Raw genomic sequence first — 24,210 nt, 5'->3', positions numbered from 1 at the left:
CAACCAGGCCTCTCAGGCAAAGGATCCATCCTTTCTTTATTGGCAGATTGGCTCTTAACCTCTCTCCAGTCTCCAAATGTTCAGGCCTTAACTACAAAACTTGGAGCAAAGAAGAAAAGTCAACACTCACCTCCTAACCCTGGGAGGATGGAAAGCAGATTTTCTGTCTAGGGAAGTCTACAGAAGGGCATTTAATTCCACTCTGTACTTCATAGAAGACTTAGATAAATGAAAAGGGACCTGGGCTGCCTCTACTCTTGCACTTAGCATATTCTATGGAATGCTATTTTCCTGGAAGGGGATCTTGGAAAGGCTCTTAAAGGGACGATAAGACACCTTGGCTATTATAGAGCACCACTTTAGAGGCTTCCATCAAGCAGCCTATGCAGCCAGCTGCTAGTTCTCCCAATTAAAGCAGAGTGCTGCTGGCACCTGTTCTTGTCACCCCCTCATGATGGGTTTGGGCAAAGTCATCACCAGCACCCAACTCTTCTGCTATGTTCAGCCTGTCTCTTCATGTCCACTACAGCCATGTCACTGGCATCAACCTAGGGTTCTTCAAAGAATGACATTTTAAGTCAACAACTCCTCAAGGCCCTTTTAGGTCTCATATCTTTCCTTGGGATAATGAAATGCTTGTGAGTCTAAAGGTGACCTTCCTTTCTCCTACCACAATTCTTGAAGTTTTCATTGCTGTGGCGTGGCAATGAGGAACACCTGAAGACCTGCAGGGGTGAGAGAATACTTTCCCACATCCCCTACCCCCGCTCTTCCCAGGGTCTAACCATAGCAGTGCAAGCCAAGCAGGAGTAGAGCAAGGAGATAAGAACTTGGAGCGCTACCATCTCCTGTGCCAAGACTTGCTGCTTTCCCTGCTCCTGTTCTTCCCACTCAGATGGTGGCACAAGTCACATGTTTAGCAAGGGCCTTGGGGGTCACACATTTTCCTTCTGGACCTCTGCCTCATCCATTTGAAGATTCTGTTCTTGGTACTGATGTCTAAAATCTCCACCTAGAAGCAAGGAGTAAATTCCACCTTCCCTGAGTCTAGAGGTCTAGACCTTAGGAGGTCAAGACATTAGGAGGCTCCTCTCTGAGGCCTAGAACCCCAGAACTCTCTCTTCCTATAAGCTCTGGTCCCTGATTAAACATGCTCTAGTCTTTGGGGCAATACAGCCATGGTGGTATGTACAACACCCAAGTAGAGCCTCTGGGATCACCTGAATCCTGGAAGAGATTCTAACTCCATCCAAGTGCCATAGGAAGCTCAATGAATTTTTCCTAAAGGTGTTTAAGCGAGTGTTACAAGACCTGTTATTTGGAAAGGCAATGTCTCTTGATTTAGGAACCTACTTTCTCTAAAAAGTAAAGAGCTTCAGAGTCAGGTAAATTGGAGGGATGATGGCTCAGCCATCCTGGTTCCTGGTTGCCAGGCTATGTTGGAGAGGCCCTGCTGCCCACAAGCCCCCTCCCCTACCTGTCACCCCACAGGTGTACTCACGCTGCAGGCAGTCGGCATTGAGCAGGTCCTGGCACTTCTCATGGCACTTGACTCCACACTCGCTGCAGCGCATGCCCTGCCGGGCAATGCCCCAGAGCAGGCCTTCGCACTCATAGCAGTAGGTGGGGGTGGTGGCGGACCACACCTCAAAGTTGTGGGGTGTGGTGCACGAGATGGGATAGATTAAGGCCTGCAGGGTTTTCTTATACACATGCGATTTCTGAAAAACACACATCCCATCACCCACCAGTGACTTTAGTTCTCTGCTGAGAGATACAACTACTATGCCCAGTGCATGGCTATCAAGACCTCTGGCAGTCAAGGAGATGCTTCAGCCTCGCCCGGCCCACATTCTAGCCTGGCAGAAAGAAGCCCCCAACATCATGTGCTCCTAGTCATTCAAGGAGCACATCCATGACCTGAATGCTGGATTTGAGCCTTGCCCCAGCATTCAGACTTTTTAGGGAAACAGAGGGTACTAGGCTCACCATAAATCCCTGACATGAGTGGTCACATACTCCAACATGAGATTTAGGTTTACCCCTGGTGTGGACCTTAGCTTCTCCCATTGTGGAAAACTTGATGCTATAATATCTATCTGTTTCATTAACAGAGTCTGCCCAAAACTTTTGAATTCCCAGTGTATGGCTACAGAGATGATCACTGGGCCATAGGCAAGTGGATTCATGAAAGCCCATGGGTCACTTACCAACTCTTCATCTTTGAGAGAGGTGCGTGTAGCCATTGCAGAAGTAATGCCTGCTTTCCGGGACTGGACCAGTGACTGTGAGAGAAGACTTGCTGTCAGCCCTGGCTACTACCAAGGGCTGGGCAAAGTCCTGGGGAGGGAGTTTCAGTGACCAGAGCTATTTGATGATAACTTATTACTTTCTATTTTTACTGTCATTCACAGGGGACTCTCCACAGGTAATGGGTAACAAGCACCTGAGGTTAAGATTCAAACTCAAGGCCCTCAGGGAACTGTTCTAACAGTGATAGAACAGCACTTCTCTCAGGGTACCTGTCATCTAAAGAGTTTCTCCTTCCTCCAACATTTTTAGGTATCTGCCCCAAAGGAAGGCAGAGGAAAATGAAAAGTCTAGAATTACAGTATGAAACAGGTCATTAAGAACAGGACAGACACAAAACTCTGTCAGAGTCACATTCAAGAACCATCACTGGGAACAATGATTCTAGACTAAATCCTCCAGTCCTGGGCAGCACCCCATGCCCACACAATCCCAGGTGGCTGTGGAGGCCAACAGCCCAAATGAGCAGGGCACTGAGTGAAAGGGGGCAATGGAACCTCATTGAAATCAAGCAGGGCAGGGGGTTAAGCATGAGATCTAGGATGCCCTGCTAGAAAGGCCCATGAATCCGCCAAGCCCAAGCTTTAGGGGCAGCCTCCAGAGAGGCACATGGTTTCCCTAAGGCAGTGGATACCAGGCAGACAGAAGTTATTATATCAGCCTGAGCAGCAAGAATAGTTGGGATGTGCCCAGGTAGGTTGAGATTCGGGGTTTTATAAAGGATGGAAACGGGCTCTGGAGACACTCACCATAGCCTGTGCAGAGGAGAGCAGAGAAAGGAACAACATGATGTTAAAGCCCCACGAGGGCACGAAAGCTTTCAGATACAACTGAGAGGTTCTTTCCTGAAGTCCCAAAGCAGGAAACATGTCCCAACCCCCTCTGTCTCTATCCTCTATCCACTGTATCCAACCCAGACAGCTGCCCAGGGCCCAAGGCCTAGAAGGAGAGTCATGCCATAAAGTGAAATACAGGCAAGGTTAAAAGACAGAGGACGGGAAACAAGAAATGAGTAAGATACTGCCATCCACTCGGTTAAGCAAAAAAAAAAAACTGGTGAGCAAGGAGGGAGAAGGTGAGAAAAAGCAGGAAGAAAAGAAAGAAAGAAGAGAAAAAAGAGGAGATGAAAGACAGTGAAAGAAGGTAATAAAGAAGAGCTGACACCATCTTCAACCAGCCAGCTGGATGAAGCATTGGTGGGATAAGAGGTATACTAGAAAGGGGAGACAGGGAAAGACGTATCAATAGCAGGGGGAAAGGGAAGGAAAGAAAGAAATGATGAGAAAATGGCAAAGGATACTTGTATTCAGTCAGTTAAGTAGGGAGAAACTGGTAGGGAAAAAAGAGCACAATATGGAGGAAAATTACAAAAAGGAGTGGACAAAAAATATCAAATAGATTGAACAGGGAGAAAAAACCAGGAGTAGAAAATGGTAATGAGAAAAAGGGTTCAAGTCTTACTGAACATCTGGCTCTGGGACTCTAGGGTACCTGGGTGCCTCTCTAACCCCAGTGAGATCATACGAGGTCCTACTGAAGCCATCACTAAGTCTCAGTGAGGCTTTAAATGACTGATCATCAGACTAATATCTGTTGCTGAAGGCCCCACTTCCATTCCTGACAGCTCACTAAGATTGCTCACTCACCAGGTCGCTGACAAGCGGCAGTGGCTTCTTTCTGCGTAGATCCGGCATGCTGTCAATGCCATAGAGCCCTCCAGCTGGCCTGAGGAGAGAAGAAAATATGTCAGGACCTTTAGTCTCCCCTTGAGTTACTGGCAGGTTCAATGTTCCATTCTCCTTGCTCATTCTCTCCCCAAAGAAGGATGAACTGACCCTCACCATGGACCTTTAAGAGGAGAAAGGAGGACAGAAAGCGAGGGAAACAAAGCCACGGGATGACAAACAATGGAATCTGCTCTCAGAGTCTCCTTCTAAGGTTTTAGCCAAGGACTGAAAGCTTTCTATCACACTATGCCAGTCCAAGTTACCTTTGTTTATTTGAAGACCCCTGGAGAAGGAAATGGCAACCCACTCCAGTATTCTTGCCTAGAGAATCCCAGGGACAGAGGAGGCTATGGGCTGCCATCTATGGGGTCGCACAGAGTTGGACACGACTGATGTGACTTAGCAGCAGCAGCAGCAGTGCTCCATAAAAGGTGGGAGTTGACGCTTAAGATAGCTTCTCCCTACATTCAGGCCAGAGACACTGATGCCTAAAGTTAAGTCTTTCCGGACCTGTGCTAGAGTAGAGCCCAGGAATAGCTCTACAGAAGAGGTGCTGCCTAGGTGAGCAAGACTGACAAATAAGAGCATGTAGAAGCAGACCTTCTCCAACCTGAGGAAGAGTCTCCAGTTCTGTCTATCCAAGCCTCCTGAAAAAAAGAGTCTCTATGGAAAGAGGAGCCTGCATAATCAAATGGAGGCAGGGGAAGTAGATGAGAGACTTCCAAAAGATCATTTAGAGGGGAAAAAAGACCATTTAAGAAGGAAACAGCAAAGTGACTCAGAGTGTGGCCTAGCCCTATGGTCACATCAACAGAAACCAGGAAAAAAATTACAGCTGGAGCAACTGAAAATGAAGTGAAAGTGTCACTCACCCAGTCATGTCCAACTCTTTGCAAACCCATGGACTATAGCCCACCAGGCTCCTCTGTCCACGGGATTCTCCAGGCAAGAATACTAGAGTGGGTTGCCATGCCCTTCTCCAGGGGATCTTCCCCAACCAGGGATCAAACCCGGGTCTCCTGCATTGAAGGTGGATTCTTTACCATCGGAGCCACTGGGGAAGTCCATGAGCAACTTGAGATTTCTAAAAGTCTTATACTTTTTTTATACTTATTAACTTTGCTGTTCTTTGCCTGTTATTCCATATAACAATACACAATAACAATACAGAGAATTTCCTAAAAGAACATCATTCTTACATTGAGATAATCTGGATTTTATCCCCAACTCTTCTACTAATTCACTACATATCCTTTGCCAAAATTCCTTCCTCTCTCTGGATCTTGGTGTTACTTCCATAAAATGAGAGGAACTATAAAAACCTGACCTTTCGGAAACTATCCTTCTGAGCTTCAGTTAAATTAACTCAGGTATTTGGTTTTCATGTAAGCAATGAGGTGGGGAAAGAAGGGTGGCTGGGTTGTACACCACAGCTGGTGTGAAAAGAGGAATATCACAGAAGAATAAGTATGTACTGCTAGCTATATGGGCAAAAAATGGAGCCACAAATTAGGTCAAGGCCAGGAGTTGGATCAGGCAACACTATATGCTGATTTCTAATCATCTAGGTTCCTGAATATGGGCAGTGAGCTTTGTTCTTAATGAGACCACCACACCTATGAAAGTTTGAAACTTGTGACAGTTTCTAAGGACTAAGCTGAAGGAAGGGAAAGATGACAACAGGGAGACATTTAGAAAATCCCTGCATGGCTCCATTTAAAAATAGCCTGGTTGTGCTGCGTTGGTATGTATGAAGTTTAAAATTATTTGAAGAAAAATGCTAAAGCCCTGAAGAAGGGCTGTTGAAGAAGCAACTGATGCCACAAGTTTGTGGCTAATTCTGAAAACTATAAAATGTATACCTTAAGCCAAGAAGTGTCTTTTTTTGGCAACACAAACGAGCTTTTGACAAAAGAAGAGTGGCTCATTCCCATGATTAACTCTTGCTATAAAAAAGACATATTGCAAGAAAAAGAAGCATTTAAAAATACAGTTGATAACTTTCTGATCTAATCTTTTTTCTTCCCTGGGGATGAGGAAGAGGAGGCAGCCACTGAGGACATCGACGTCAGAACTTTGAGGGACCAGGAGAGAGGGAAGAGCCTACCGGTCTCCAGAACTGTATGTGGGGGGTAGAGGTGGCGCGGGCACTTAAACACTTTCCTCCCTTAATAATAGTAAGTCACAGCAGCTGAACAATTTAAAATGATTCTCCGGTGCAATCACATGGCTCTGAAACTCCCAGACAAGAAACACAGACAGAACACACAGAGCTCGTAAAGGATGCTACTTATGTCTTCACTATAGTAGAATGGAGTAAGCAAGTGACTCACAACAGCTGAGGCCAGCAGCAAGCTAAGCAGTTACACTATCAACAGTGGAATAGAAGGAAACCAGTTCTAAAGGCAGATATTTTTCTAGTTTTCTCATCCTTATACATAAAGGGCATACCACCACTACGATGCAATACAGCAGAAATTCCAAAAGTAAGGATGGGGAGCCCCAAAGTTCCCTCCCCTGCTTCAGGGGAACCATTCTGCAAAGCTCTCTCTTCTGCCTCTGGGGAATCAGTCTGCAGAGTCGTCTCCTCTGCCCCGGAAAAACAACCGTCTCGACAGTGGAACCTCTTCCTTCTCCAGAATCCAGCTGATGAAGCTGTTTCTCCTGCTTCCCAAGGGAGAAGCTAAAGCAGCATAAGAGACTCTGTAAGATTCACAGAAACCTTGAAGTGCCACACTTACCCTTCTGGAAGCCACTGGGGCAAACAGGGATCACCATCATCTGGAATCTTTAAAGAGAGAAAGAGAGAGAAGTCAGCTCCTGGGAAAGATGGGAGAGTGCCATATTTCTATGGTCAGGCAGTGAGCAGTAAAGTAGGAAGCTCAGAGCTGCATAGGTCACATACACCATGTGGTGACATAGCTGGCCTGAGGTGTAAGCCAGTTCCCTGATCAGACAGGGCCACAAGCAGGCAGCTGAAATGAGTGGTACTTCATCTCCCTTCTCCCCAGTGAAGAGGGAGGAGATAAGCTCACAGAGAACCCAGGACTAAGATCCACTGGGAGTGTGAGAGCTGCCAGAATGTAGAGCCCCTCACATATCCACTGGTATAGAACAGTAAGCATAGGCCAAGAGAGGGCCCATTTTGGCTTCTAGGCCTCACTAAAGCAAAAGGACAACTTCATATAGAGTCCAGTCTTCCAGCTATATTCTTAAGTTCTGTTGGCTGCCCTAGAGTCAGACCTGGTCTTTCTGGATTCATCTCATCTTGTGATTTGACTTGGCCTAGGGTCCTTGAAGCTATAACTCATTGACACTGAGCTTGCTCTACATTTGATAAACTCGATATAACAAAAGAATCCAGGGCAGATTAGATACTTGGATTACCATTCTTGCGTATTTTATGAACTCTACAATAAGAAGGTGAAAACTGAAGCACCAAATAATTCAAGCAAGGAACTGTTGGAAAACACTTTTTAAAGTTTTTTGTAAAAAAAAAAAAAAAAAACAAAGCAAATCCTTCAGGCAGAGTACAGAGAGTTCCAAAGCTGCCAGGGCTCTCAGAGGACCAACGGCACCTGCTATTTAGGCTCAACAGACTTAGTACTAGCGGGTCTGGGGCTTTCTGTCCCTCCTTGTTCCCTCCACCCACAACAACTTCCCTGACTCCTGGGATCTGGATTCCAGCTTGCTGTCCTGAGCAAAGGAACTCCAGATCAAGGGAGGCAGAGGTAAGCTGTTAGGCTCTGGCCAGGGGGTGAAGTTTTGGGAGGGCTAAAGATGGGAGGAGTTACAGAGAAAATGAGGCAAGAGAGTGAAAAAGAGAGGTAAGACAAGCTAATCGGTGATGTAAAAGCAGCTAAGAGTGACCCTGGACCAGCAGGAAGCTCAAGATGCACTTTGGATTTAAGATCCTTCTCAGGTTGCCTGGGCTCTAATCAAGCCTATCTGCCTACTGCCTGAGGCCCTTCATGACCATACTTCGCTGCTTCTGCCTCCTACCCAGGTTCTATGAGGGGGATGATATGGTAGAGGGAGGGCCAGGCCCAAAAGGCAGTCAGAAGGTTGAATCAAGTCTCCTAAGGTTCCTGTGAGGGGCAGCCCATCCCTAAATCCCACCAACCAGAACTTATCCTCCCTTTAGAAACAGTCACTGCACTGAGTAGATTTTTACTTCCTACCTAGAATTAGGTGGTTACCAGAAGCCACTGGGCTTAAGGAAACAAAATCACAAAACATCTTTGGCAGTCAGGGTTCATGGGCTCAGATCATACACATTTCCTGTGCTGAGAGAGGGCAGTGGGTCTGCAGAAGCCTGCAGTCACAGTGCAGAGCATGCACACACAGGGCACAGAAGGAGGGCGAGGGGAATGACAGCAGGTCTCAACAAAGTACCTATACGAGGTACATTCATAGACACAACTTGCACCTGAGGATCCCTAGGTGAGCACGGATCCTGCACACAGAGATACAGAGCATGCGCACACACCCATTTGGGGTGGGGACTCGGTGTTCACCAGGACTCAAATCACCAGCAAAGCACACCCTTACCATCTTGAGGAACCAGTGCTTGTAGGCACAGAGCTTTAGCACACCACACATTTTCATGGTGCGGGAAAACCACACCACAGGTCTGCAGACCCTTGTGCTCACAGAGAGGCCAGGAAGCCTGCTCCGAAGCACAAAGCACTTTCACATTTAGGCCCCAGGCAAGAGGCACAAAAAGCCTACAAAAACTCCTGTTCTTAAATACAAAGTGTGTATGCATGCTGGGCTCAGCGAGGGTTTACAGCATATGCTGGTCGGCAGCCACAAGTAGAAAATCGACACACACTGTGCAAAGTAGGAAAAGAGAAAGGCAGTCAGTACCTGGGGGGTCAAACTGAGCACAAGGGTAAGCACACACATGCTGCACTGAATGTGTGCCATGCAGGCACACACATCCTCACAAGGCTCCACGGGTGCCTGCAGGAGCACACACAGGCATGGAGCATGCACACGAACTGCTGTCAGGACAAACACACCGGCCGCATGAGCCACAGCTCATAAGCACGCATGCGTGCACACACACACATACACACACTGTACTCAGGAGGGAGGGGAGAGAACCAACAACAAAGGGGCCCCAGAGGGCCAGAGCACAACCTGAAGGGCTCCTCGCTTTCCTTCTGCAAGGAGAGAAAGAGCAGGAAAAAAAAAAAAAAGGGCAGAGAGGTTAGTAGATTCATCCTAAACCAGGTAGAGCTAACCTCGTGGGACATGGAGGAGAGTTCAGAGAAGTCCTCTGAACAACTGGGCAGCTCGCAGAGTTGGCTCCCGGAATCCTCACCTCCTGTATTTGCTGCCCCTGCTTTTTAGTTTAGAATCCAGGTTTGGCTACAAAAACCAAAGGACCAGGTCGGCCTGGGAATTTCAGCCACCCTTTCCCCACTTTCTAAAGCGGTCTGCATGCAGGGTCAGGGCTACCGGGGCCACAAGACCAGCCGTGTTACCAAGGGTCACTCCCACAGGCCGTCGGAACTGACTGAACACAGAGCAGGTTCCTTCCTCAGAAGCTACACGAGCTCATCTGAATCTGGGATAAGTCTGCAAACCCCAAAGGCCGGGTAGCTGAGCCCTCTCCCCTTTCTAACACAGGCTGGCTACGTGTTTTGCCCCACAAGCCTTGGCCTGTTTTCCCAGAGCCTAAGTTAGGCCAAGTTAAGGCCTGGAAGTAAGGCCAGGACCTGGATGCTCAGTGGCCATAGATTTGGAGGCACCAAGTCCTCATCATAAGTCACTATGATCTGAACGATAAAACCACGGCTGCAATCCCAGGTTTGATTATCTACCAAACTTAGAACAATACGTCAAAAGAAACTGACACTTCCAGAAGGACCCAAGCAAACCACAGGAGAGGAAGAATAAAGTCCAGAAATTACTCCTTTCCTATTTGCCAGACACTGCATTGCCTTCTAGGCCACACTTGCTTGAGGCTTCCTTCTCTAAGCAAAGTCCATTATCTGGGCCCATTAGCCCCTCTTTTCTTTTTTTCTCATCCCTTGAATAAAGAATCGCTGAAGTTACATAACAAGTTAGAAGGAAGAGTCATGGAAACTATTAAGTTCCCAATTTTTCAAGCTATTTCTGATTACTTAATGGGTCACCTGACTTGACAGAAGGGATGCAGGAACAGGAATCTTCCAAAACAGTGCATAAAAGTGGATGAGATTAAAAAAAAACATTTCTGGGAGAGGGAACTGTCTCTTCTACTACATCTATTCCCTACTTCCTGAGAACACTCTGTTCCCTTTGAAAAAGAAAGCTAGGCAACGAACTGACCCTGTGATTCAAGTTGAAAAGGTTTCTCTCTTCCTCTACTATCTTAAATATATTGTAAACATCATGTCAAAGTTACTTCAGTTGTGTCCTTCTATTCTTCCCAGAGTTCCCCATGATGCCTAAAGAAGAAAAGTCAATATATTGTCAAGGCTCTCCATGACCTGGCCTCTTGCATTGACTGGGTGAACTCAGACTTATTCTTAAAAACTTAGATCAAATATTAATGTCTCTGAAAATTTATCTGCCTTCCTCTCAAAAACAGAATTATGTATCCGTGGTACCCACGCTTTTGTGTACACACGTCTATGACAGTTTGTTGTCAGTATGTTTCATTGTTAATTGTCTGTATAAACATCTCCCCTTACATATTGTGAATTTCTTGAGAGCAAGAATTATACATATATTTTTTATTTCACCTTTGTAGTCTGAGGGTTTAGCACATCTAGTGTTTTTATGTAGTAAAAGGAACTTGAAATTTCAGAACTTAGAAAACAACAGCCTTTCTAAGGTCTTGCCTAAGAGAAAAGGTAGGCCTCTTAGTGTGTACCATTTTCCAGATCCCAAAGAACTGCTGTACTAGTCCCTTAAGTTTGTCCCAACCACTGGCCAAACATTTTCTTATTAATAACTTAAAAAAATGTTTTCTTGTTAGGAATCAAACACTTTGTGCCTCCTAACTTCTTAAAATGCCTTAGAATTTTTCCACTCAGATTTAGTTTTCAATTTAAGTGATACATGTCTATATAACACCTGCTCTGCAGGAAAATTCCTGATCCCTAAGAATAATCTCACTCTTCCAGATAGTCCATCTGATAAGGAAGAGACACACTTCCTCACTGTTAAAACAATCTTAACTCCATTACTTAGGAGTCAAAGATGTGAGGCACTCAACTTATCTGAGCCTGCATTTCCTTACCTTTAAAAAGAAGATAAGACTAGCGATTGCCCAGAGTTATTGTGAGGATTCATTTCTTTAAAAAAATTTTTATTTGTTTTTAATTGGAGGATAATTACGTTACAATGTTGTACGGTTTCTGCCATACATCAGCATGAATCAGCCATAAGTGTATGTATGTCCCCTCCCTCCCACCTCATCCCACCCCTCGAGGTTGTCTCAGAGCACCAGGTTGAGCTCCCTGTGTTATACAACGACTTCTCATTAGCTATCTGTTTTACATATGGTAATGTATGTATTTCAATGCTACTCTCTCAATCCATCCCACCCTCTCCTTTCCCTGCTGTGTCTACAGGTCTGTTTTCTGTGCCTGAGCCTCTATTCCTGCCCTGCAATTAAGTTCATCGGTACCATTTTTCTAGAGTCCAGATATAAGCATTAATACACGGATATTTGTTTTCCTCTTTCTAACTTACTTTACTCTCTATAAGGCTGTGATAGGTTCATCCACCTCACTAGAACTGACTCCAATGTGTTCCTTTTGTGGCTGAGTAATATTTCATTGTATATATGCACCACAACTCCCATTCCTTAAATACTCACTGAGAACCTACTTCACGTTCGGGACTGTTCTCATGCTGCTAGAGCAGTGAACTGTGATCTTAAGAAGCTTCTATTCTAGTAGGAGGAACAGACAATGAATAATGATGGTGAAGATGATGACAGCTGCGAACACCAAGTGAACACAATACATATCTGGCATTTTATTTGAGGAAGCTCATTTACTTCTCACAACTCTGCTGTAGAGTAAACACTGTTATAATCTCCATTTTTCTATTGATTAAAGTGAAGACCACAGAGACGTTAAGAAACTTGCCTGAAGGCACAGCAAGTGGCAAAGCCAAAATTCGAAACAGGTACTCTGGTTCCAGAATCTGGAACTATGTATATTATAACCTGATGCAAAGAGCTGACTCATTTGAAAAGACCCTGATGCCGGGAAAGATTGCAGGTGGGAGGAGAAGGGGACGACAGAGGATGAGATAGTTGGATGGCATCACCAACTCAATGGAATGAGTTTGAGTAAACTCCAGGAGTTGGTGATGGACAGGGAGGCCTGGCGTGCCGCAGTCTATGGGGTAGCAAAGAATCGGACACAACTGAGCAACTGAACTGAACTGATCACAGATGATAGGGACTTTGCTGAAAAATCCAGGTAAGGGGAAAAGATATTGGCTCCAGTGGTGATGTTATGCTATGAAAACTTTATAAATGATTGTCAGGAGGCCTCATTGCTAAAAGAACATCTAAGCAGAGATATGAAGAAAAATTAGTAAAGAAGTTATTCAGAGTGCAAAGAGAAAAGTATTCCAGTCAGAACATACAGCAAATGTAAAGTCTGAGGTGACAGCATAGCTGGTGTGAAGGAACAAGTCTGGCTTAGAGGATCATTTCAAATAGGGCCCTCATAAGCTCTCTGGCTTTCATTCTGAGTGAGACAGAAAAAATCACCAGAAGGTTCTGAACAGAGAAGTGATATGATCTGACTTGGGTTTTATGTGGATTACTCTGGCTGGGGAGAATAGACTACAGATGGACAAGGGTAGAAGCCGGGAGATCAGTCAGACTACCACTATCATCTAGATGAGAGAAAATGGTGACTGAGATTGAGATGTTAGTGGTAAGGTTTGGAATATGTTTTAAAAGCAAAGCAGTTTAATAACTGATTGGATATGGCTTATGAAAGAAACAGAGAAGTCAAGATTGACTCTATTGGGACTTCCCCGGTGGTGCAGTGTTTAAGACTCCACGCTCCCAATGCAGGGGGCCCAGGTTCAATCCCTGGTCAGGGAACTAGATCCCACACGCTGCAACTAAGACCCAGCACAGCAGAAAACAAACAAGCAAATAAAAAACAAAACAATGTGGTTTAAAAAAAAAAAAAAAGAATGACTCTATGGATTTGGGTCTGAGCAGCTAGCTGCAAGAATGGAGTTGCCATTTACTGGTAAGGAAGACTACAGGGAAAGTAGGTTTGGCAGGGTTTACGGAAAAGGATCAGGAGTTTGGTTTTGAATATGTCAAATCTGAGATGTCTATTCACACGGAAATGTGGGTGTTAAGTAGATGTGGAATCTGGTATTCCTAGAAGATATCTGGGCCAGATATCAATCTGGAAATGCTTATGAAAATCATGAGACTGAAAGAGATTATCTAGGAAGTGAGTATAAATAAAAAGTAGTGGTCAGGACTGAATCCTGAGGTACTACAAGGGTGGGAAGATAAGGAGGGAGTAGCAAAAATGACTCCAAAAGAAACGGTCAATAATGTTGGAGAAGAAACAAGGCAGAGGTATTCTGGAAGCCAAGTGAAGAATGTATTTCAAAAAGAAGGAATCTAGGGACTACCCTGGTGGCCCAGTGGTTAAGACTGCAATTCCAGTGTAGGGGATGCAGGTTTGATCTCCAGGTCGGAGAACTAAGAATCCCACATCACACATGTCCAAAAAAAAAAAAAAGAAAGAAAGAAAGTGAGGCAAAAGAACAGACTAAAGATTAATGGACTAGAACTGGTAGGCCAGAAATAAACTCTTACATTTACGGCCAGTTGATTTGGACCATTCAACGGATAAAGAATATGATTTTTCAGTAAATGGTGCTGAGATAACTAGACATACACATGCTCAAGAACGAAGCTGGACCCGTCTCACACCATTCACAAAAATTAACTCAAAATGAATCACAGACCTAAATATAAGCACTAAATAAAACTATGAAACATTTAGGGAAAAAAAGTAGGAGTAAATTTTTGTGACCTTGGATCAGACAATGGTTTAGCTATAAAACCAAAAGCAAAATCAACACGAGAATATATAAATAGAACTTTATCAAAATTTAAAACTTTTGTACTCTAAACCCATATTATGATGGCAAACCAAACAAAGCCAACCAGGAAATAACAACTGTTATTTAGCAAGGATGTCAAAAAACTAGAACCTATGTGCACTATTGTTAGGAACGTGCAGTGACAGATGCTGTAGAAAACAACACAGCAATGCCTCAAAAACAAAAAATCAGGATTACCATATAATCCAACAATGCCACTTCTGTGTATTACCCAAAAGAAATGAAAGCAAGAACTTCAACAGATATTTGTACACCCCTATTGATAGCAGCATTATTTGCAATAGCCAAAATGTAGAAGAAACCCAAGTGTCCACTGATGGATGAATGGATAAACAAATGTAGTATATAGACATACAAAGGAATATCACTCACCCTTAAAAAGGCAGGCAATTCTGACATATGCTACAACATGGTGAACTTCAAAGATATTATGTCAAGTGAAATGAGCCAGTCACAAAAAGAACAAATGTTGTGCAAATACACTTATATGAGGTACCCAGAGCAGTCAAATTTAGAGAGTCAGAAAATACAATGGTGATTGCCAGTGGCTGAGGGGAGGAGAGAACAGGGAGTTAATTTAATGGGTACGGAGCTTCAGCTAGGGAAAATGGAAAAAGGTCTGGGGATTAGATGGTGGTGATGACCACATAGTGATGGTCATGTGAATGAATTTAAAATGGTTAAAATGTTAAATTTTATGTTTTCTATATTTTATCACAATAATTTTTTTGAAAAATAAAACATTTCCACTTCAAAGGACACCATAAAGAAAGTAAAAAGACAACCAACAAATTGGGGGAAAATATTTACAAATTATCTGGACCTATGTCCTTATGTCATTATTATCTGGACCCTTATGATTATACAGTGGAAGTGACAAATAGATTCAAGCGATTAGATCTGATTGACAGAGTGCCTGAAGAACTATGGACAGAGGTTCGTGACATTGTACAGGAAGCAGGGATCAAGATCATCCCCAAGAAAAAGAAATGCAAAAGGGCAAAATGGTTGTCTGAAGAGGCCTTACAAATAGCTGTGAAAAGAAGAGAAGCAAAAGGCAAAGAAGAAAAGGAAAGATATACCTATTTGAACGCAGAGTTCCAAAGAACAGCATGGAGAGATAAGAAAGCCTTCCTCAGTGATCAATGCAAACAAATAGAGGCAAACAATAGAATGGGAAAGACCAGAGATCTTTTCAAGAAAATTTGAGACACCGAGGGAACATTTCATGCAAAGATGGGCACAATAAAGGACAGAAATGGTATGGACCTAACAGAAGCAGAAGATATTAAGAGGTGACAAGAATTCACAAAGAACTATACAAAAAAGATCTTCACGACCTAGATAACCATGACAGTTATTGGCTTCAGGAAGCATCACTATGAACAAAGCTAGTGGAGGTGACGGCATTCCAGTTGAGCTATTTCAAATCCTAAAAGATGCTGCTGTAAAAGTGTTGCACTCCATATGCCAGCAAATTTGGAAAACTCAGCAGTGGCCACAGGACTGGAAAAGGTCAGTTTTCATTCCAATCCCAAAGAAAGGCAATGCCAAAGAATGCTCAAACTACCGCACAATGGCACTCATCTCACGCGCTAGCAAAGTAATGCTCAAAATTCTCCAAGCCAGGCTTCAACAATACATGAACTGTGAACTTCCAGATGTTCAAGCTGAATTTAGAAAAGTCAGAGGAAACAGATCAAATTGCCAACATCTGTTGGATTATCAAAAAAGCAAGAGAGCTCCAGAAAAACATCCGCTTTTGATTTACTGACTATACCAAAGCCTTTGACTGTGTAGATCATGTCAAACTGTGGAAAATTGTTTAAGAGATGGGACTACCAGACCACCTTACCTGCCTGCCAAGAAAACTGTATGCAGGTCAAGAAGCAACATTTAGAACTGGACATGGAATAACAGACTGGTTCCAAATCGGGAAAGGAGTATGTCAAGGCTGTACACTGTCACCCTGCTTATTTAACTTATATACAGAGTACAACGCAAAGAGTCGGACACGACTGAGCGACTGAACTGAACTGAACTGAACAGAGTACTTCATAATGCCAGGCTGGATGAAGCACAAGCTGGAATCAAGATTGCTGGGAGAAATATCAATAACCTCAGATACACCTCAGGTACGCAGATGACACCACTCATATGGCAGAAAGTGAAGAGGGACTAAAGAGCCTCTTGATGAAAGTGAAAGAGGAGAGTGAAAAAGCTGTCCTAAAATTCAACATTCAAAAAGTTAAGATCATCCGGTCCCATCACTCCATGGCAAATAGATGGAGAAACAAGGGAATCAGTGACAGACTTTATTTTCTTGGGATCCAAAATCACTGCAGATGGTGACTGCATTCATGAAATTAAAAGACGCTTGCTCCTTGGAAGAAAAGCTTCATAGTGTGCTGACCAACATAGACAGCACATTAAAAAGCAGAGACATTACTTTGCCAACAAAGGTCTGTCTAGTCAAAGCTATAGTTTTTCCAGTAGTCATGCATGGATGTTAGAGCTGGACTATAAGGAAAGCTGAGGGCTGAAGAACTGATGCTTTTGAATTGTGGTGTTGGAGAAGACTCTGGAGAATCCCTTGGACTGCAAGGAGATCAAACCAGTCAGTCCTAAAGGAACTCAGTTCTGAATATTCATTGAAAGGACTGATACTGAAGCTGAAACTCCAATACTTTGGCCACCTGATGCGAAGAACTGACTCATTGGAGAAGACTCTGATGCTGGGAAAAACTGAAGGCAGGAGGAGAAAGGGATGACAGAGGATGAGATGTTTGGATGACATCAATGACTTAATGTACGAGTTTGAGCAAGCTCCAGGAGTTGGTGATTGACAGGGAAGCCTGGCATGTTGCAGTCCAGGGGGTCGCAAAGAGTTGGACACGACAGATCGACTGAACTGAATTGATGTCCAGAACATATAAACAACTCTTACAACTCAACAGAAAAAGACAAACAACTCAATTTAAAAATGGATAAAGGATTTAAATAGACATTTCTTCAAAGAAAATATAAAAATGGCCAATAAGCATATGAAAAGATGTTTTAACATCATTAACCACTGGGGAAATGAAAATCAAAGCTAGAAGATACCAGTCACACTCACTAGGATGGCTCCAGTAAAAACAGAATGGCTAGGATGTGGAGAAATTTGAACTTGCATACACTGCTGGCAGAAATGCAATATGGAGCAACTACACTGGTAAACAGTCTAGAAGGTCCAAAAAAATGTGAAACAGTTACCATATGACCCAGTGTTCCATTTCGAGGTATATACACAAGAGAATCAGAATATACGTCCACACAAAAACAGCAACATTATTCATAATAGCCAAAAACGTGGTTAAAAAAAAAGCACAACAAAATGTCCATGAACTGATGAATGTAAGAACAAAATGTGCTATATCCATATAATGGAATATTATTCAGCCACAAAAAGAAATGAAGCACCCATACGTACTACAACATTGGTCAGTTTTGAAAACGTTGTTCTGAGTAAGCTTAGACTGTAAAAGGTCTCAAGCAGAGCAGTGAAGAAAGCTTTTTTCAAATCTTTCTTGTGGTAGCAGTCACTACTGTATTGAATCATTTTACCAGGTTAGGGTGACTTCTCTTGTGGATTCTACAGCCAGAGTGTGTTGGCCAGAGGCCTGCCTCTGTGCTTATTTACCTTGCTCTATTCCTTGAGCTTTAAGGAATGGTGCTGGAGTCAGGCTGGATCTAGCACTGAAGGGATGCTGCCACTGCCCAACAGCCTCTCTACCACTCCATCTGTAGCCCATAGACCAGAGTGGATCTTGGAAAGCACCCAGAATTCTGGCTTGATCTCTTACTGGTGTTTCAGAACACTTCCTTCTCATTATTTCTGCTGTTGTCACAAGTTCCTGCATGGTCCAGTAGGACGTTAGCCCAGAAGAGAAACATTGCAACTTGAAAACTGAGCCCCAGAGTTCTGGATGCTCAGGCTAACACTGACTCCCACCACAGTTAAAAGAGTTAGTAAGGAAGTACTGCTTTGATATGAGTTGTTTCTACTGTTGCTGCAATATTGGGTTGGCCAAAAAGTTCATTTGGATTTTTCTATAACATCTTATGGAAAAAACCTGAAGGACCTTTTTGGCCAATCCAATATAAAAATTTCTAAGTGCCCAGGAATAAAGAAAAGGGGCTGCAAAGTTAAAGAGAGACCAAAACCCCTTGTATCTGAGGAATTATAGAAAGCTTCCTGGAGGAGGTAAAACTTTGGCTGTATGTTGAAGAACTGAGTAAATTTTCCTAGGTTGATGTGGCAAACGTAACACCTCGAGCTAGAAGGAAGCATGTATATATGATATGCTGAAAACAAAATACAAGGTGAATTTGTGAGACAGAAGATTCCCTCCAGGTGGAGGACCATGGGACAACAGAAGATAAGCCTAGAAATGTAAACTAGAGCCCAGGTGTAGTGGCCTTGAATGCCAAGTGAAGGAATTGAGACTTTTTGATAGGGTATAAAGAGCAGCTCTAGGGATATTTGAAAGGAACATGATTTTAATTTTTCAGTTGAATTTTATGATGACATATTCATGATTCAAAGTCTAAAAATTATAAAAACGTGTATACAGTAAAAAAGAATCTCATTTCACTAGTTTTTTACCTAATACCTTTTGCCATGGGCAATCCTACACCAGTTTCTTATGTATCTTAGTGGTTTTTTGTTTGGTTGGTTAGCTGGGTTGTTGTTGTCTTTAGGTCATTCCATGTGGCCTGCAAGATCTCAGTTCCCTGGCCAGGGACTGATCCAGCAATGAAAGCCCAGAGTCCTAACCACTAGGTCACTAGGGAACTCCTTTGTTAAATATTCTATACATATATACAAACAAACACTATGGGTTTGTGTATGTATTCTTCATCTCTCCTTTTTATACAAATGTATGGGCTTCCCTAGTGGCTCAGTGGTTTAAAAAAAAAAAAAAAATCCGCCTGCCAATGCAGAAGACACGTGCTTGATTCCTGAGTCAGGGATTCCCCTGGAGTAGGAAATGGCAATCCACTCCATTATTCTTGCCAGGAGAATACCATGGACAGAGGAGCCTGATGGGCTACAGTCCATGGGGTTGCAAAAGAGTCTGACATGACTTAGCGACTAAACAACAACAAAGCACCTTATCATTCTGTTCTGCACCTCGTTTTCTGAAATATGTCAATATATCTTTGCCTTTCAGTAAAGAGGTACCTCTTTCTTTTTAAAGCTGCACGGTACTGTATTTCATTGTTTGGATGTGCCAGTAAGTTATTTAACCAGTCTTTCTTAAGAACATTTAGGTTGTTTTCAATCTTCACTATTAAAAACAATACCTCAGAAATAGCCTTGAACATATGTCCCTTCTACATGTGAAAATGTACCTGCAGGATATATTCTTGGATGTAGTGCTGGGCCTCAAAGGGCATACATAATTCTGATGAATGTTGCCAACTGCCTTCCTCAGAGGTTATACCAATTTCCACTCCCATGTCACCAGCAATGAATGAGTACCTGTTCTTTCACATCTTTGCCAACACAATATGTTTCATAATTTTAATCTTGCCTTAGAAAGATTAATCAGGTTATATGCATAAGAGGACAACCTCATTTACATTTAAAATTAGATGAATAAAGCATATGCTCTTTGGATAAATTTATTATAATTTTGATTGGGAGAGGTAATTTTAAAGCTACATGTCATCTCCATGCTGCCCAGAAAAGATTTTTCTCAATTCTTGTAGCCAAAAACCATTCCATTGTCTAAATGTTAGGTAAGCAGCCTTTAACTGGAGATGGAAGAGAGGGAATATGACCAGTGGGGAGCAGAGTCGGGCTCTTGGGCAGGGTCAGCGCTGCAAGAAGTTTCTGGACAGCTCTGAGTTAGAACTAAGGTTCTGTACTGTCAACTCCAGTACTGGGAAGAAGACAGGTCAGGATAAGGGAAATTCCCACAGTGGCCCACAAGGTGGAGAAGCCCCATCAGCTGCTGGAGAAATGGCAATCTTAGCAAGAAGCTCATGGAGAATAATTTTAAAATGCAACACAGGATTGCATCAGCATCTTAGCTCCTATGAGAAACATGCCTCTTTCCCCCATTCCTGCCTCCTACCCCACACCTACTTTATACCAGGATAGCCTAAAGTTCTGCAGCTATAAACTATTTTTGCCCAAATGCTCTTCCTCTTTTGAAAAGGTACTTTCTAAAGCTCCTGCTAATAAACTGGGAGCTCCCTATGGACTGCTGCTTTTCAATTTTGTCACCCCAGTTCCCACAGGATCAACTTACAAATCTATACCCCAGTAGTTGAGACTGACTGAAGATGTGAACCTCCCCCATCACCTTGTGAAGCTCACCACCAAGCTGGATCTCATGCTGGCCTGATGCAGGTCACACCCAGCCAGCTGCAAACCCATTCACCAGAGACTTGAAATACCTGGGTGCGTGTCTTCTACTGAGAGATGGTCTGTCTTCTGTACTAGCTCGTGTATAAGTTTTTTCTGCCTCAGTCTTTTCTCTCTTAGAACATCTTTAAAATTGCTGATGCATCTGTTGAGGTAGATGGTCTCTGTGCACACTTGCTCTAGGCTTAGTCTGCCCTGTTTGGGAGATTCAGGCCTGGAACAAGTTTCACTTCCCAGACACGGAGCCAGAGCAGACCCTGGTGATGAATATGCAAGAGGCAAGTTACTGGAAGCCAGAGAGGAGTTGCTGGGATCCTGAGAGGTCTGATCTCCCTGGGCAGAGATGCCCACTCCACCAGACATCACGCTGAGTATGCTCTCACTCCCCTGACTCCCGGGGCTCCCCAGTGAGAAATCCTGAGCACCCCCTGAACTCACTGTGCCAAGAAGTCTATCACTGTTCTCGGACTGGGAGCCACTCTCAATGCTTTCAAGGTCCTCTGGGGTGATGGACCCACTGTTCTCAAGCTTCTGAAACACTCCCTGCAAAGCTGAACGAAAGTGGTCAATTGCTCGGCCCAGTTTACTTGTGTAAAATTTGATCTCTATATCTTCATCCTCCTGCAAGCCACCCAGGCGAGAGGACTTTTCCAAGACATCTTTGAGGACCTGAGCGGCATGTTCCTCCTCTTCATTCAAGTCAATATGAACCATGTCATTGAAAGTTTCGGGCCCAATGCTGATTTCCTCCATCAGGCTGTCACAGCTAAGAGTTGCAAACCTTCTGGACTTGTCTGTCAAGAGGTCCTCTAGCTGCTTTGAGCTCAGAATATCCAACCCAGCTTCACAGGCCAGGAGTTTGTCCTCTGTCTTCAGCAACCCAGACAGTGATAGGCAACTGCCAGTCTCACTTTTGTCACTGCAGTTGTTTTCTGTTTTTGCTGCTTTACATGCTTCAAGTTCTTGGTTACACTGTTTGAAAACCTGGGATTTCCCAGAATCCTCCTCTTTTGAGATTAACACGAGGGAAGGTTCCTCACATTGATGGAGGGTGGACAAAGAAGCCTCTCTTCCTGTCATTTCACTGCAGGAGCCCCTGAGAACCTGGGGGTTTCCTAATGTTCCTCTGACTCCACCCCCTGGCTTAGACTCATTGCTTGGCTTTGCCAAATCATTCTTGGGTGGGAAGCAAAGGCCTTGCTGTGCAGGGGTCTGGGGTTCTCTATGTTGATTCTGAGCCTTCATGTGATGTGCTCCTGTTATTGGTCCTCTGTCCCCTGTTTCTACCTGAAAAACTGGCTCATCCAGGTGTAAAGAATTCAAATTACGATGCTGGAGTTGTTGTTCCAAAGATGAGAGAGACTCCTTTGGGGGAATCTTAGAGCATGGTGGCTGGCTTGGTTCTTCTCTAGTGGTGATCCGGACCCCTAAACTCTGTAAGAGGATGGATTTCTGCAATATGAGGTCCCTATGCTCTAGATGGGCAAGCTTCACAACAGTAGGCCTGGGAGCTGGGGCTCTGCCAGAGCGGTAAGCTTCTTTAATGAACCTATTGCACTGCATGCCATTAACACACATGTGCTTGGCCAGGAAGTTGTGAGCCAGCTCCATGGTATTTTCCCCATCTTGCTCAGGAAGTCCATACAGATACAGAATGGCTTCCTCGCTGGGTCTATCCACATGGGGTTCCTGGGCCTTCCCCCCCACACACCCTTTGGCCAGGGAACTGCTGCCCACATGCAAGCCTTCTATTTCACTCAGAACTGAGTCTACACAGCTAGAGACCTCATCCACTGAACCTCGGACTTGGCTCAAGTGCTGCCGCAACTCAGCAATCTCAGTTTGGAGACGGCTGATGCCCTGAAGTTCTCTGATGATATAGTCCACTACATCCCCCAGAGGTTCTTGCTGTTCATGGCGACAGCCTTGGCCAAGGCCTCTGGACAAGAGGGGCTTGGCTTGATCCCTCTCTGAGGGCTCTGGACAGCTTGTGGTAATGCTGGCAGATAAGAGGTCCTGAGAGGCAGACCCTGAAACACAGGCTGTGGAGCCCAGAGGAAGCTGGCCGCTGGCCTGCTGCCCGAAGCTGCAACGCTGGGCCAGGCCCCCATCTGAATCCCCACCAATGGCGGAGGCTACAGGCCCACAGTGAGGGGGCGGGAAGCTGTCCTCTGGCAAGGTTCCGGCAGGGCCTGAGGACTTGTTCTTGATGCCACACAGAGTCTCTGCTTTAGCTTTATCTGGGGAAAGCCTGGAGGAGGATCCCAAGGTGACCATGATTTCTTCCTCTGACTCTTGCAACAATCGCTTCATTTTCTCCCTCAGAGTCTGAGGGATTCTCAAGCTTGTTCCTCTTGGTTCTAGTCAGGATGGTTAATAGAGATTAATAGAGGTTAATAGAGATTGTGTTAGAAGGCAATATCCTGACCTGCTCTTTTCCGTCTATTTTAGCAATTATTGATGCTGATGCCTGGGGCTTGGCCCACAGTGATGCCTGGAATGGTCCCATGTGTGGTCTCAAACCTGGCACATGTCCCTGGATTTTGGTTTGACTCTTACCCTGCAGTTAGCGAAAAAGGAAAATAGTGTGCTTAGATCAGAAGGCAGCATGGTAATATGAATCAAGCCGTCAAGCAGGAATAAGAACATTACCTTCTAAGATCCTAGGAGTCAACAGTGACCTGCCTCCCAAGGCTAGCCTTAAAGGTTACAGGCAGTCACTTCTCTCTCTCTCCTTGGCTTCCCATCAGAGTTTTGATGTAAAATCAGATCAAGCCCTTGTGTTGTGAGCAAGGGCTGATGCCAAAGGCATCAGGATTGAAACAGACTCCTGGGAAACAGGTGGGATGAACGCGACAGAGACTGAACCTTTACAAGTTCAACATGAGGCTCAGCAAGGAACACACAGATGTTTAACCACCAAAGCTCAAATCACACACACAGTAACAGACAAGACAGGGAATGTTTCTTTTATTTCCCCTCCAGTTTGTTGTCCTGGTGAAGACTCAGCTACTTAAAGGTTTGCTCCTGCCTGTGCTTATAGCACAGAGTGTTTTCCCTCTGCTTAGTGATAGCAGCTCTGCACTTGGAGAAAGGACCGTGACAAGAAAGTGATTTCCTAGCTGTCTACTGCTGGAGTAACAGAGTGCTGCTCTAACCCTCTGAATGGCCTGGAGAGAACAATACAGGTGGCAGGCGGGAGTTGGTGACATTGGAGAGGGTTCCAGGGTGCTCTGCTGTTCTCCAAAAAGGTGAAAAAAGACCTGCCACCAGTCTTGCCTCTAAATACTAAGCTACCAGTGACTGTAACTTACAGAGATGACTGTTACCTTCTGGGGGGTGGGGCGTGGGGTGGGAATCCATTCCCTTTTTACTGGAAAAATGCAGAATGTAGGGAAGGAGCAGAGTGGAAAGGACAAAGGGTGAAACAGAGAGCCCAGGAGTACATGGGACAGCCAGTACTCTCTGGCTCTGCTGGGTCAGCTGGGGATGGGCCAAATAGGTTGGTGGGAGACACTACCCTTCCTGTTCTTGAACTGGAGATGGTTTCTCTATTTTCTAGATTTGACCTAGATTTCTATATCTTCTAACACCCTTGCCTCCTTCTAACTCAAGTTAACCCTAAAAAGTGAA

The 24,210-nt window shown here is 44.3% G+C and overlaps 1 protein-coding gene across 3 annotated transcripts in view; it reads right to left on the bottom strand.

Annotated features, from left to right (window-relative positions):
• The window catches only part of UNC13B (unc-13 homolog B), a 227,491-nt gene that overhangs the window by 33,559 nt on the left and 169,722 nt on the right, over window positions 1–24,210 (bottom strand). For all 3 annotated transcript variants that reach the window (XM_088837952.1, XM_055426973.2, XM_055426974.2), the window contains 4 exons: window positions 6,779–6,825; window positions 3,957–4,035; window positions 2,211–2,285; window positions 1,502–1,721 (listed from right to left, as the gene is read on the bottom strand). In XM_088837952.1, coding sequence (XP_088694078.1) covers window positions 1,502–1,721; window positions 2,211–2,285; window positions 3,957–4,035; window positions 6,779–6,825 — 421 coding nt within the window. The remainder of the gene's footprint in view (window positions 1–1,501; window positions 1,722–2,210; window positions 2,286–3,956; window positions 4,036–6,778; window positions 6,826–24,210) is intronic.

This window comes from Moschus berezovskii, chromosome 7 (genome assembly GCF_049115385.1).
Source record: "Moschus berezovskii isolate FMDL1 chromosome 7, NW_MosBer_1.0, whole genome shotgun sequence".
NCBI classification, from domain to species: Eukaryota; Metazoa; Chordata; class Mammalia; order Artiodactyla; family Moschidae; genus Moschus; species Moschus berezovskii.
Note: the sequence above shows the minus strand (reverse complement) of the source record. Positions and strands in the feature narration are given on the sequence as shown.